This window comes from Zonotrichia leucophrys, chromosome 17 (genome assembly GCF_028769735.1).
Source record: "Zonotrichia leucophrys gambelii isolate GWCS_2022_RI chromosome 17, RI_Zleu_2.0, whole genome shotgun sequence".
Classification (NCBI taxonomy): domain Eukaryota; kingdom Metazoa; phylum Chordata; class Aves; order Passeriformes; family Passerellidae; genus Zonotrichia; species Zonotrichia leucophrys.
The window spans coordinates 1,211,787-1,226,096 of record NC_088186.1 but is presented as its reverse complement, the minus strand read 5'-3'; the positions used below and the strand labels follow the sequence as shown (position 1 = coordinate 1,226,096).

At 41.7% G+C, this 14,310-nt stretch overlaps 1 protein-coding gene across 10 annotated transcripts in view; it reads right to left on the bottom strand.

Moving 5' to 3' along the window:
• The window catches only part of DENND1A (DENN domain containing 1A), a 150,537-nt gene extending 139,289 nt beyond the window's left edge, over positions 1–11,248 (bottom strand). For 3 of the 10 annotated variants that reach the window (XR_010442262.1, XM_064728005.1, XM_064728006.1), the window contains exons 1-2: positions 11,052–11,248; positions 5,248–5,318 (exon numbers count right to left, since the gene is read on the bottom strand). Coding sequence is in view for 9 of the 10 variants with exons in the window: in XM_064728005.1 (XP_064584075.1) it covers positions 5,248–5,318; positions 11,052–11,068 (88 nt within the window). In the remaining variant the exon portion in view is untranslated. The remainder of the gene's footprint in view (positions 1–5,247; positions 5,319–11,051) is intronic. The other 7 variants (XM_064727998.1, XM_064727999.1, XM_064728002.1 and 4 more) reach the window with 5 other exon arrangements.
• Positions 11,249–14,310: the final 3,062 nt, after the last annotated feature.

The following is a 14,310-nucleotide window of genomic DNA, read 5'->3' as shown; positions in this document are numbered from 1 at the left end:
GGGGTGTTTTACTCTTGTGAGCATTTACTTTCAAATGCTCTCACTTCAGAGACTATTTTGATCGGTTACTTTAGACTAACAAATTCTCTTTTGCTATATGAACAGTTTGACAGTCAGACTACAATTCTCCTCACAGCCCTTTCTAACAAGAGAGAATCTTTGGCTGAAGTCCAGCAACAGCCTTAAATTTGTCACATCCTATTTTTGATGAATGATCTGCAGCAGTTTTAAGATCATAAAGTGCTTTGAAAGTTAAAAGAAAAATTTCACAAGTAGTAAGCTTTCACTTTCTTTATAAAGGTATTTAAACTAAATTTGCTAGGAGATCCTTTCTACTTCTGCATCTCAAAAAACCAGCACAAAACAATCTCCTGGCTGAGATGAAAAACACAGGAAAGAGTTGCAATGCACTTCTCTACAATGTGTCAATAGCACAGAACTGGCTATCTAGGAGTGCTTAAGTGAGCTTAAGCAGTTCTCTTCTGTAAAAGAAACAATAAAAGTTCTTTGTCATTTACTATCTCAGCTTCTGTGAAGTTTCATTATTATGAAATGCCGCAACAAATACAAAAATCACAATCTTATAAAATGCTTTTTTCCTTCCTTTACACAGAGATTAAAAATAGGAAAAGAAATCCAGTAAAATAGCTGCATTTCATAAAAAGCTTTTAATTATCAACATCATGTAACAATTTCAATGCATGACAGAAGATCATGCACCAGAGACACAAAACTTATCAGTTTTACTTTGAGCCAATATTTTCCCTGAAATATTTCATTTTTACAACAAAACCATGGCTATTTTTCCCTCTTTTTCTGAAAGTAAATGTGTGGGAGCTGGTGAGAAGCATTAGAATTGCAAAGTTCCTATGCTCGACATACTTATACCTGACACACACAACACAGATTTCTCCCTAGACAAATTCCCTGTCCTGTCACTGTAAAAACACAAGCTCTGTTCTCGTTTGCAGCTCCTCACTTTTGGCGAGGAGGCTCCAGAGCAAAGCATCCCTACAAAGAGGAGGCCTCTAAGGATGAACAAGGAGCTCCTGGACAAACTAAACACCAACAGGCAGCTTCCAGAGGGTGGAAGCAGGGAAACATGGCCTGGAAGGAATGCAGAGGAACTGCTTCAACAGCCAGGCATCAGGTTAGGAAAGCTAAAGCCCTGCCAGAAGTAAATCTGGCCAAGGACATCAAGAAAAGCTTTTATAGGTACATTGGTAATAAAAGAAAGAACAGGACAAATACATGTACTCTCAGAAAGGGGAATTACCAGCTTCCATTGAAACACCATTAGGCAAAAAAATGGTTTGGTGTCGTCTTCTCCTAAGGAAATATATTTTTAATAAGAAATACTCATCTTCATGTGGCCAGTCAGAGTTGAAGCCATCCTGCTTAACAATTCTCAAAAAAAAAAAAGACGTCACATTTACTTAAGTAGGAAAGATCTGTAAGTTTCCAAGTAAGACTTGTGAATTCAACAAAGAAAAGCACAAAAAACACCTTTAAATACAACCGAATGCTGGAATTGTATAATCTACCAAAGGTTTCATGTACCAAAAATACACAATGCTGAGCACAGATGATTATTATTTCTAAACAATCTTGAGGGGAAAGGACAGTGAGAGCACAGGAAGCTGATCCAGTGATCATTTCCAGTCTCAGTTCACACATTTCACTGTGGTTTAGCAAAGTTCCGCCTGGACTGGAATAAAACAATGTTTGCTTTTTCAACTTCTTTGGTTTCAATGACATTTTTCTCTTTGTACCTTATTAAGTGTACAAAATATTCCCCAGATGATCCTGAAGCTTACACTTCTATGAACCAAATCTTAGGATCACAGGATAACTGAGGCAGGAAGGAGCCTTGGGAGGGCTCTAGTCCAAACTCCTGCTCGAACACAGGCCAGGTGTGAGGTCAGACTGGGTTCTTCATGGTTTTGAAGCAGTTTGGTCTTGAAAACCTCCAAGGATGGAGATGCACAACAGCTCTTGAGTGACCTGGTGTAATACTCAACTCCTCGTGGTGAACAGGTTCCCCATATTCACTGAGAACATCTCTTGATCCAGCCTGTCACTGCCCCTTGTTCCCCTGTGGCAAGCCTGGACACCCCATCCTGATGGGTATGAACCTCCCAGAGAATACTCATACATATACCCATATATATACCAATATATATACCCACATATATACCCATATATATACCAATATATATACCCACATATATACCCATATATATACCCATATATATGCCCACATATATACCCACATATATACCCATATATAATACCCACATATATACCCTCATATATACAACATATATATACCCATATATATATCCATATATACCCATATATAATATCCACGTATATACCCATAAATGTACCCATATATAATACCCACATATATACCCATATATATACCCATATATATACCCACATATATACCCATATATAATACCCACATATATACCCTCATATATACGAAATACATATACCCACATATATACCCATATATATACCCATATATATATACCCATATATATACCCATATATAATACCCACATATATACCCATATATATACCCATATATAATACCCACATATATACAACATACATATACCCATATATATACCCATATATAATACCCACATATATACCCATATATATACCCATATATAATACCCACATATATACCCATATATATACCCATATATATATACCCATATATATACCCATATATAATACCCACATATATACCCATATATATACCCACGTATATACCCACATATATACCCATATATAATACCCACATATATACCCATGTATGTACCCATAGCAGGGAATGCCTCCTCCAGGCTGCAGCAGCCCTGCACTCCTGTCTCCTCACACTGAAGTGCTGCAGCTCACTCACCACCTCTGCAGCCCTCCATTGAACTTGGGCTGCTTTATCCGTGGCTTTTGTGGAATGCAGAACAGATTTTTCTCTTCTGCAGTTGACTGTGAACTTTGAAATACATTAAAGCTTAAAATTTCAGTTGATACTTGACAGTCACATGGAAACATCCTTTGCTGCTTTCTCACTTTCCCGATTTGCTCTCCCATCCCACCATGGCTGGGGGAGTGGGTGGCTGCGTGGGGCTGAGCTGCCAGCTGGGGTTAATGCGTGACAGCTACACTAATTCTTGAGTAACAAAATGGAGGCAAGTTGAACCATGGCACAAGCCAGGCAATCCCCTACACCACAGCAGTGACAGATTGGAGTCATTCTTTCTCCTCAAGACCAAGGCAGAAGACCGGTACCAGAATTAGGAGCATTTTCAGTATCACTATTATACTAGACACAAACTTCAAAACCAGCTGCCTTAGTTAATTTGGGGACCAATCAAACAGGGAGAAATAGTTTCAATCCTGCCTGACTATCTGCTTCTTACACAACTTTTATGCATTTTACTTTTCTCAACAGTAAGCTGCTCCTTGCCCTATAACATACATTCCCCAACTGCAAAAAAAAGAAAACTTAATCTGTATTCTTAGGGTTTTGGCACAGAACAGACAGCCAAAACATGGACCCAGATTACACGGAGGTTTCTAGGTGTGTATTTCTGGAATGGTGATCTGCCTGGGATACAGTATACAGCTGACACTGAACAACACAACTTTCATTCAGAACAGAAGGACAAAATATTTGGGTATACACAAATCTAAGGCTTCTGAGAATAAAGAACACCTCTTAAGTATAAAAAAATCGGTTGGGAAAAATCTCCTAAAAGATTTTTCAGAGAGAGTAACTTCAAAATATACGGCTAGTAAAAACAATTATTAAAATTCTTTTTTTACTCTCTAAAAAGAATTTCTTAAGATTTTGCACCTACAAGTGCATACAACAAACCTAAAAACACAACTAAGTGAAACTCCCACAGAATCAGTTGGTTTATAGAACAAAATGTATACTAAATTCTCCAATTAAAAACCTGTAAAGTAGTTTCCGTGCTTTTTAACCCACCTTCCCTCAGCAGGGAATTAATCCCTCCAGGGGGATGCAAACAAACTTCAAAGAGAAGATTATACCCAGACACTAGTACTGTACAATGTAATGTTTATGGTCAAATTTGTTCAGATTTTCTGGCACTAGAATCCAGGTCAGATGTGCAGAAACAAAGACCAGTTATTAAAAGGGCTCCTGCAGTTACATCAAATACTTGTGATGGCACAGAGCAGTAGGACAAGCCAAAACTGTATTCCAGCTACAACTCCTATGGAGGCCTTGGCAGGCAAGGAAGGACTTGCAGCTATTTGACTTTCACAGACTGTAACAAATACAGATATAAAAAGAGATAAATGGCTTTCCAGTCAATAAAATAGAGAAATCCTTTCTATTGGTTCATTACACCATATCTACCACACACACATGATTGTTTAATAAAAGACAAAAGAAATACTACTTCAGTACATGCTGACTAATCATAATAATTTAATTGTTATGAACTTCCTTTTTGTGCCATTCTAGAGACTGAACCCTCATAGCAGTACCTTGAACTAAATTTTGGCATTATGAATTTCAACCTTTGCTTTTCCTGCTTATTTGTTCAAGTTCCTCAGGTGAGATAAAAGTGCAATCAAAAATTCCCAAATGTACTTACATGTTGGTTTCAGGAGTTATGGGACTTCTCTACCATAAACATAGGAATACTTATCAAAAATAATATTACAGAAAAATACTTGTGTAATTATGACTTGATAACAATGGTAAAAACAGTTAACCAAATCATAAGCTGCATCTGTGCCTAATTTCCAGATAAAGTCATTTGATCAAAGGGAAAACTCTGGGAGCAAATAAAAATACTTCTGTAGACAAATAAGAAAGAGGAAGTAAAAACAAATTCCAAACAAGATGTTTCAAGAGTATTTTTTTGGTTTAGAACTACCCTTTTTACATGAGCAGCAAATACCAATCTTCAAAAGCACTTACTTTTTCAACCTAATCAAGAAAAGAGTTATTTCTATTTTAAAAGACAAAAAGAGACAAAACAGTCAAAGAAACCTGAAAATTATCCACAATCAGGTACAGAAACATAAATCTCTAATTTTTAGTCCTAATTGTAAAAGATTCCACAGAACAAGTAATTAAGATATTTTTAAGAGCTAGAACAGCATAATGCTAAATGTATTGCATTATCTCACAATACATGGCTCTTAAGAACAGTTGTAGCCAATGAAGAGGTAGAAAAGTGCAAACAGTACCTTTCCCAAGGCAACTGACTCCTGAGTGCGTCACCTCTGCATACACCTCAAAGGTAGTTTCTGGATTTTGTCTGAAACAAGAGAAGGTATTTAGCACACAGCGTTTGGTTGAAGCGCACTTGCAGTGAGGCAGTCAGAAAGGGCTCTCAGCATGCACACAGCACAATACCAACCAGAGAATCTCCATTCCTTGCTTTACAGCCCCGAATGATTTCTCATCAGACCTTTGGAAGGTGCTCAATACAGGGATTTTTCCAGGAAAAAAAAAGGGATTGGGAACTTTTCACCCAACTGAAAAGTCACACTGTCCACTGAACAAGCAGCATCCAGATTCACATTTTCATTACTGTGACCCTTGGGTTCAACTTCGTGACATCTATTTGCCCAGGAAAAGAGGAAAAAAAAAGTAGATGCAGTCAAGAGGAGGCAAAATCACTTTCTGCACACACTACTGAAAAACTTAAGAGGCTGTATTTAGGATGAAGACAGTGCCCCTTTTTAATACCTGTCAAAATATTTCTAGCTCTCTGCCAAAAAAAGGCCATGCTGGAGAATATTACAAATGCACGAGGGTTGGTCTCATGAGACTCCAGTCTTAACTCCAGAAATTTGCCAGATGCATGGAAATAAGTGTGACAATCAAAAACCATACCAAATTGAGCTAGAAGATGTAAATTATGCTTGAGGAAAGAGATTTACTTTGCTCAAGAGTTATAAATACACTGGTAGTAAAAGTAAAAAGTTAATGATATTACTACAAAACAAACAAACAATTTAGTGTATATTTCCAATTCTTACTAATTTAACTCTCTAAGTGATGCTCTGGAATTACATCTCATAATGAGCATGCAAAGGCAGCAGGTGATTATATATGCAAGAATATTTTTACTTTATTCCTGACTAACAATTTCAGCTACTCCAGATATTTTTTATGAGATTAAAAAGGCTGAAATCCTGAAATAAGGATTTTGCAGGTCTGAACATGTGACACTTTATTCTTAGACTTTCTGGCTAAAATCAAGAATCAAAATTGCATAATTACTGTTCCAAATTCACAGCTGCTTGTAGAGTGATAATATTGTCTCCTATGTGTTAATGCAAACTAACATTAGAAAATTGCTGTGGTGTAACTTACTTGTGAATTTTGTAACTTCCTTACAGCTAAGGACAAAAATAATGACAAAGTCCATAAATACATATACTAAAATTCCTAACTGAATGATAATTTAAAAATTAAACTCATCTTACCCAACAATTCAAACCAAACATAGAAGCATGTCGAGGAGTTCAGCTTAACTCTTCAGAGAATTTCTATTATTTTTAATCCTACTTTAACACCAAAAGGATTAAGGAAAACATTTCTAACCGTGCCACAGGCCCACTCAGCCTAACTCAAGTGGCTCTAAGCCAAACCCCACACCTATTTAAACGGACAGAAAAGCTACCACTGCTTTCAGTAGCACAGGATCACACTCCTCGGTTTTACAGAGCACCTCTCAGGAGCAACAATGGTTCACAACTCAATTAATGGTAATTTAATTTGCCGCCAGTTCCCAACTGATTTGTCTTAAGTAGCTGTTTTTTCAGAAAACTACACTCATAAGTTATGAGAAATCCAAAGTCGGCTGTTATTGTGCAATATAAAAGTAAACTTGCACAATTCTCACTGTGCTACTCAAGTTGCAGCCCATAACCTGCAAATACTGGGGGAAATACTGCAAATACTGGGCTTTAGCTCCATTCCTACAGCCACACTGTGGGGTGAGGATGGAACCACTCCCACAGAGCACCAGAAATGTATTTTTCCTTTATACACATTGCTGGGCAGCCTTATCATACCCTCCTTGTTTATGTCTCTATTTTTAGCACCCTGTTTCCTTAATTAAAAGTTTATAAACTTTATATTTTTATAGCTAATGGTTAAAACAACAAACACCTTTTTAGTATTATGTTAGAACCCATGTTCAAATTCTTAAGTGAAAGCACCGGGTAACAGAGCTGGCAGGAGCACAGACTATATTCCAAATCTTTCAGACAAAAAGACACCACATTTTGTATTTTAATTTTCCATGACAAATGTCCATTTATTTCTATGAACAGTAAAATTAAAGTAGCCTTCCCAAGTGAGAAATTCAGTATTAAAGGCTGCATTCAACAACCAACACCTCAGTATGAGAATGAAGTCATTGTTGGATTGTGGCTATTTTATAACTTTTCAGAGGCATTAAGGAAACAACTCACTATGAGACTTCATACAGTTTGCAAATACAGCATAATCAGGGTCAGAAATGTGTATTCTGTAGTGCAGTGTCACCTGGGCACTGCACAGAAAGCCCAGCCATCCTCCACAGCACAGAGCCTCCAACACACACCAAGCTCCCTCCTCCCAACAATCGCCTACGGACCCACGGTCGCTTTCCAAGTGAACAATTGGATGCAATTTTAAAAATACACAGGACACAGAGGTACAACGAGACACAGTACCTCACTTATTTGAGAAGTAGGTTATTTCAGAAGGAAATGAAATACTTCTCTGTAAACTCTAACTTAGGAAGGAGCTATATGAGAAAATAATACTTCTGTGATAAATGCTAATTGTATGAATTACTTCAAATCTCTGATCTAGAAATAACATCAGTTTCAAAGCAATCCATATGAAATTCAATTTTACACTGAAATAAGATATTTCAAATAAGATATTTATGCACCTTTTATGATCAAAAAATGTAGTTTTACCAAACTGTAAGAGATTTACTCAGAATAAAATTAAACCAAGCCCTTCTCCGAAGCTGGATGGCTGGAAGTACAGACTTTACATATCTACAGCCTATTTCAATTCTGTCAGCAGCATTTTTGGTACGCATAGGAAAATGCAATAGCACTTATGACAAAAAGTATCATTCTGCTGAAGAACTGAGGCATAAGAGAAGAGTCTGACATTGCCTGATAATTAGTTGTCCTGTAACAAGACTTAGTTGCTCAACTCTTGCAGAAAGTAAATTATTAGCAGAAACCTGTAATCACTAATTCAATTCAGAAACTATAACCAAAGCCTTGATTAATTTCCATATATTTAACTTTTTTGCCTGGTATTCCCTGGGGAGATAGTATTTCATCTTAGTACATAACAAATGTTCTGTTAAATCTCTGAAAGGTTTCTCAGAGGTACACTTGGCCTCTATTGTGCCACCAGTGAAACAGAACCACCTCTGGAAAGGGACATGCCAACTGCATGACAGTGCAATGCCATTCTGCTGAACAGACTGATATTGACACATTACTTTATAGAAATAAATAAGAAATCCTTTCTGTCGCGTAAGATGGAGTTCAGAGGCTCGGGAGCAGGTTTAACAAGGCTCCTGTGCTGCCTCACCTGGCTGGCACAGAGTGCCTGGCACGCTCCCTGAGACGTGCCCCAACACAGGATTAACCCAGCACAACACTCAATGGAGCTTTTTTTTTTGCCTGCAGCTACACAGAAGCCAAAAGCTTACAGGACTGCTGGCAATTCCTTGATTTCTTTCACTTCAGTCTGATGCAGCTACTGATACTTTTCTCTAAGCAATCTTTCACTCAAATGACTCATTATTATACACCCATCAGAAATCTAACTGACAGATATGCCCAGGTTTCATGCAGAGTCTATCACAGTGCACACAAGGGATCCTGTGCCAAGCAGTTCAATATCCCTCAGTTATCAATCTACTGCAGGAAGCAAGGGATCAGACTGCTGGATGTTTACTGGGGCTCCAGCACACACTGGTGACACCCCTAAAGCAGATGTGCCTCACCCTACCCAGTACACAAACACATCTCCCATTCACACTTCCAACCTGTCCCAATAAGGAAGTTACTTACCAACATTAAAGTCCTTGCTGGATTAAACATCCAGCTCAGAAAGGCAGACCAGAAAAGCCTCTTACTCAGACAGGCTCTCTCTCACTCTATATATTTTAAGACTGTCTTGAAATTTTGTCCTTACACTACTCAGGCACAGTGTTCTGTCCAAAGTGGAAAAAAAAGCAGTTTATTATGTGTTGCTCAAGGCAAAGTTGCTTAATCACTCAGTAGACAAAATGCTTTCTCACAAAGTCCAAGAAGAATGAAAAGCAATGTTTACCTGGGTTTATTACCTCTTTATTACCTTTGCTACTCTGGTGATTGGGAAAGACAAGTTCACACCAAAAGACTTAGCACAGAAAAAGTCCTTAACTCCACTGGCTGCACTAAGTGTTTCCAACAGCTACATCTCCCTGGCACCAGTTTCTAGTTGGAGCATCTCACCTGCCTGACATTCTCATTTAGCAAAGTCTACTCAAAGCCCCACTCAGCAACCACACACCCAAAGATGGCAAACCCAGCCTGTGGATTCAGCGTGCACCACAAAACAAACTGCACTTAAAGTAAGCATCAACCCCTTAAAAAATTTAAGATAAGGTCATCATAACAAGTAATTTTGGATCATAACCTTGAAGTGATCCAAGCAAGGGTGACTGCTGCAGGGTCTGAAGGTGCAAGTCAGAGATACACTCTGCTCTGCTGCCAAAATACGTACAGTTTTCAATTCTACCTGTATTTGACTGTAAGAGTTTAACCAGTTTCTCAGGCTTTCATTTCTCTGCAGCAACAGCTGAGAACACATACTCCAAAAAGGTGCAAAACTCATACCCACAGTATGCTTAAGGAAGGAAGGAAGGTTCATTCCTTTCTGGAACCAACCAATTGCCACAGTGCTATCATTACAAACACTCATTATCCACTTACATTTTCCTAAAACACCCAGCTGAAGAGACGTGTTTTCATCTATCCAGCCTATGGGCTTGGGAACATGAAGATGTGTCATCACACAAATTCTGTCCCCTCCAGTCTTGTATTCAAGTTAAAGAAAACAAGTGAAAAGTTAAAGCCCAATGTAATCCTGAAGAACACTGTGTTCAAGAAGGAAAAATAAGTGTCAACCACACTTGCTGAATGAAACAGGATCTACCTGGGTCTCTCCACTCTGTAACCCTTTCACACACACAGATGCCAGCACTCCCTGCTTGGCAATAACTTTATTACACCTCTACCTGTGTCCAAGGAACTGAATTTTCCTGGAATGGCACACGAACAAACTGAGACTTTTAAAGTGAATATATCAAACATATCAACGAGGTTTACCAATAAATCAACCACCAATTTTATGAGAATTTAAAAAAAAAAAACAACATTGAGGGCATGGATCTGCAGGCCCAGCACATCAATCACTTGCATCACTCTTTCCCCCAGACCCCTTTGCTAATGCACTTTGGCTATCTCCTAGCCAGACTGTAGTCCTTCCGTCAGCACACTCTGGGCAAAGAAATGTGTACTCTCTCGACCCCTCCACACCCCCGAACAGGCGTCGGCTGTGCTGGCAATGAAGATGTTCCCAACGCAGCACCCCCGCCCTCCCTCGGGCCTGCACCGATAACATTGCACTGCGCTCCCCGCCCGGCCCGGAGAGCGGGAGGGGCAGCGGGCTCGGAGTGAGGCAGGGTCGGCTCTGGCCCCTCTCCTGGGGCAGGGCCGGAGGGTCCCGCCGGGGTCCCGCCCGGAGTTGGGCTCGGACGGCCCGTCCTGCCCGTCCCTCCGGCCGGCGGGGCAGGGAGCGCTCTCTCCCCTTCCTTCTCCCTCTCCTTCTCGCCCAAGCCGAGGCCCACGGGCTCGGCCGGGGTCCCGCCCGCGCGGCCTCACACGGAGCGGAGGGAGGGCGGGGAAGTCAGTCCCCTTCTCGCTCTCCCGAGGGCCTGAAGCGGGGCTGGAGAGCTGCGGAGGGCACTCACTTGATCCTGGATCCCATGGTCTCCGGGGGGCCGCATAGACCCGGGGCGGAGCGAGACACGGGCGGGGGCCGCAGGGCCGCGCTCTGTCCGCCGCTCGCCCCTCACTCCATCCCGGCCCGCGCCGCGGCGCCCCGGCCGAGTCACGGCGCGGAGGTTGCCGGGAGCTGTAGTGCGGCGGGGCCCGGGGCGGGCGGTGTGTCCCTGTCTGGGGCAACCGGCAGGGAAAGGACCGGGCTCTGCTCGTGGTGCTGAGCCACAGGAAACCCGGCAACGGGCAGGAACTGATGCACAGCAAGTTCCACCCGAAAACGAGGCAGAATTCCTTCTCTGCGCGAGTGCCCGAGCACGGGAACAGTTTGTCCCGAGAGGATGTGGAGTCTCCCTCAGGGGAATATTGCAGAACCGTCAGGACACAGTCCTCTACCATGTGTTCTCATGACTGTCTGGACAGGGAGGTTGGGCCAGATGCCCCAAAAAGTCCCTTCCTACCCGACCTATCCTGTATCTCTGTGACTGTGGCCGGGAGCGCCGGGGGTCGGCAATGGCAATGCGGAGTGGCCCCGCTTCCCTCAGGGGGATTCAGGCGGGAGCCCCGCGGCGGGACGGGCCCCGCTCCCTTCAGGGGGATTCAGCCTGGAACTCCGCGGCGGGACGGGCCCCGCTCCCCTCAGGGGGGTCAGGCAGGGCAGGCCCCGCTCCTTTCTGGCCTCCTCAGCTGCCCCGCCGCGTTTAGCAGCTGAAGAGCGGCCTGGAGTGACACGGAACAGCAGTGCCAGGCCGGGACTGACGGGGCCAAACCGCGTCACTGCCTGATCCCGAGCCCTGAATATCCACTGATATCCAGGCCAGATGAGGAGCAGGACTGCCTTTCCATCTTGGAAACCCCCGTGCAGAGGGGAGCCGTGCCCATGGGCACAGGCCGGAGTCTCAGGCCAGAACAGGTATTCGATGTCCAAGAATTGCAGAAGTCAAAGGAAAGAGGAAGAGGGATGGACTGAGAGAGGTGCCTGTTCTCCGACAGAACATTGTGCACTGTGGGCGCAGAGACCAAACTGGCTGAAAAAACAGTAAAACATGACTAGAGAGAATCTCAAGGCCAAGCAAGGTTATAAAGGGGACTGGAGATTTCTCAGAAAAGGAATGCAGTCTGCTGAGAACATGTCTTACATTGACTCAGAAATCACAGATAGACAGCTTTTGAAACGTGCCATGTTGGAGTCAGCAAACAGGAACAAACAGGTACCCAACTCTTTAATTAAACATGATTTACAGGAAGTTTTCAGGAAGGTTTGGAGGATTTCTAGTATAATGTAGAAATTTTAAACTTTATTTAGAGTTGAGGATGATCTGCAGTGAGGAATGAAAGAATTGAAAATTTGTCTTTAAAAGGCGTCTAAAGTGCAAATCCTTGTGGACACCAAGTGCTTGGCTGAAGAACTTAGTCAGCTAGAAAGATGGGAGAGAGTATATCCCATCTGAGATCCTTTAATATCCCATTTGCTCCCCAGAGAGCCTGGGTAGGAAAAAATCATACCACCCTCATTCAAATAATAAATTTAAAACGTGTTAAACACTATGCAAAAAGTCCTGGAAGATTATTCACAGTTACAGTAAGTCAAAGACATGTTTGGGGAGATGAGGAGGAGTGTTTCTGGTACTAATTTGAGTACTTGAGATGAGGTGCTTCCACCACAGGTTCCACCCACAGCCTCTGCCACAGCAGCCATGTGTAAGCTCAGACCCCAGCATTGAGCCCTGCCCTGTTCTGTGCTGTGGATAGACCTGTCCCCAGCCCTGAGTCGTTGTTTGTTCCCTGTCTCCTTCAGTCATCCCCATATCCATGTAAAGTAGCTTTGTAACCAAAATTACTGTGTTCCAACAGGATATTCTAACCCTTTAAACAGTGCACGAAGGGTTGCACATATAACCATCAAATGGTGGTGAATATACAGAAATATTGTTAAAATCGGTTGCAAAAGCAAAAAAACCCTATGGTCAGTAATGAGTTAAAAAATAAGGAAGCTGGTAAACACAATGCTGATGCAGTGAAAAATAACTATGTGGAAACCCCAGCATTTTAGGAGCGGCTAACAGAATTTCTTACATTTCATCACTCTTACATTTCATCACATGTTCTTTTTTTGGAACATGAATTGACATTAAATTTAAGAGCTACTCACAATTTTAGTTTTGGTCTGTTTTGTGTACTGAGCTTTTCAAAGATTTAAAGGTAAACTTATTAATATGAACAGATGTAGTAAATATTTAATGGGGACATGTATGCAAGAGTAGTAGACTGGTTTATATTTCATTGTTTTTAAACTGGACATACTAAGGAATAAAAGGCTGGGTGGTTCAAATGAACAATTTAAACCCTCTGCCAGAGAAGGGGAGCGGTTGGGAAGTATGCATTCAGCCCAGAACTTTTTTCCCCCTTCTTTACCTGATGTATTCATGTAACTAAGCTGCTCATTAGATACCCCAAATCCCATTTTCTGCAACTGTCGATGCCCCCCCGTTTGCAGCTGGCCCCATGGTTGATGTAATTGTGTCCCAGTGACAGGCCAGCAGGGACAGCAAAGCCCCCGAGGAGCGCGAGGGGTTCCAGCGATGCCTGCTGGCCTGGCCACGGAGCCCTGGGTGTGAGTGGCTCAGAATAGATGAGCTGATTAACTGTGAATCACCCTCCCAGAAGAGATGAAGCATTAGTAGCAAACAAAAGGGAAGCAGAAGGGAAACTTCAGGCAGAAGAAAATAATCCAGGAATTAAAAGCTTGGTGAAAGCCTTAGGATGCTTCCAGATTGACCTGAGCATTTAAGTTCAATGCCTTAGAAATAGAGGTCTGATGCTCTAGGATGGATTTGGTGAATGTGGCTGAGCCTGTATTTTAGTATATAACACACTCACAGCATCAGATGTACATGAGAACACAGTTACTGTTTCTGCTCCACCGTGACAACCCTGCTGAAGCACAATGTAACCTGAATTTACTGGGGACATTCTCCCTGCTACATTTCAGCCAATGAGAATGGCAAGGGAAAAAATGCTGACTGTAGAGATCAATAGTAAAGCTTCATCTGAAAGGTTATGCCTTGGAAGAGAATATCCTACTATCTGACTAATATTGATTATAATGTTCATGTACGTTTTTCCTAATTTGTCAGTGGATGAATATTAGGATGAGTATTAGAAACCAATGAAAAGCCTTTTAAAGGTATTTTTTAGATGTGAAGCAGAAGTTATTTAATCAACCTTAAT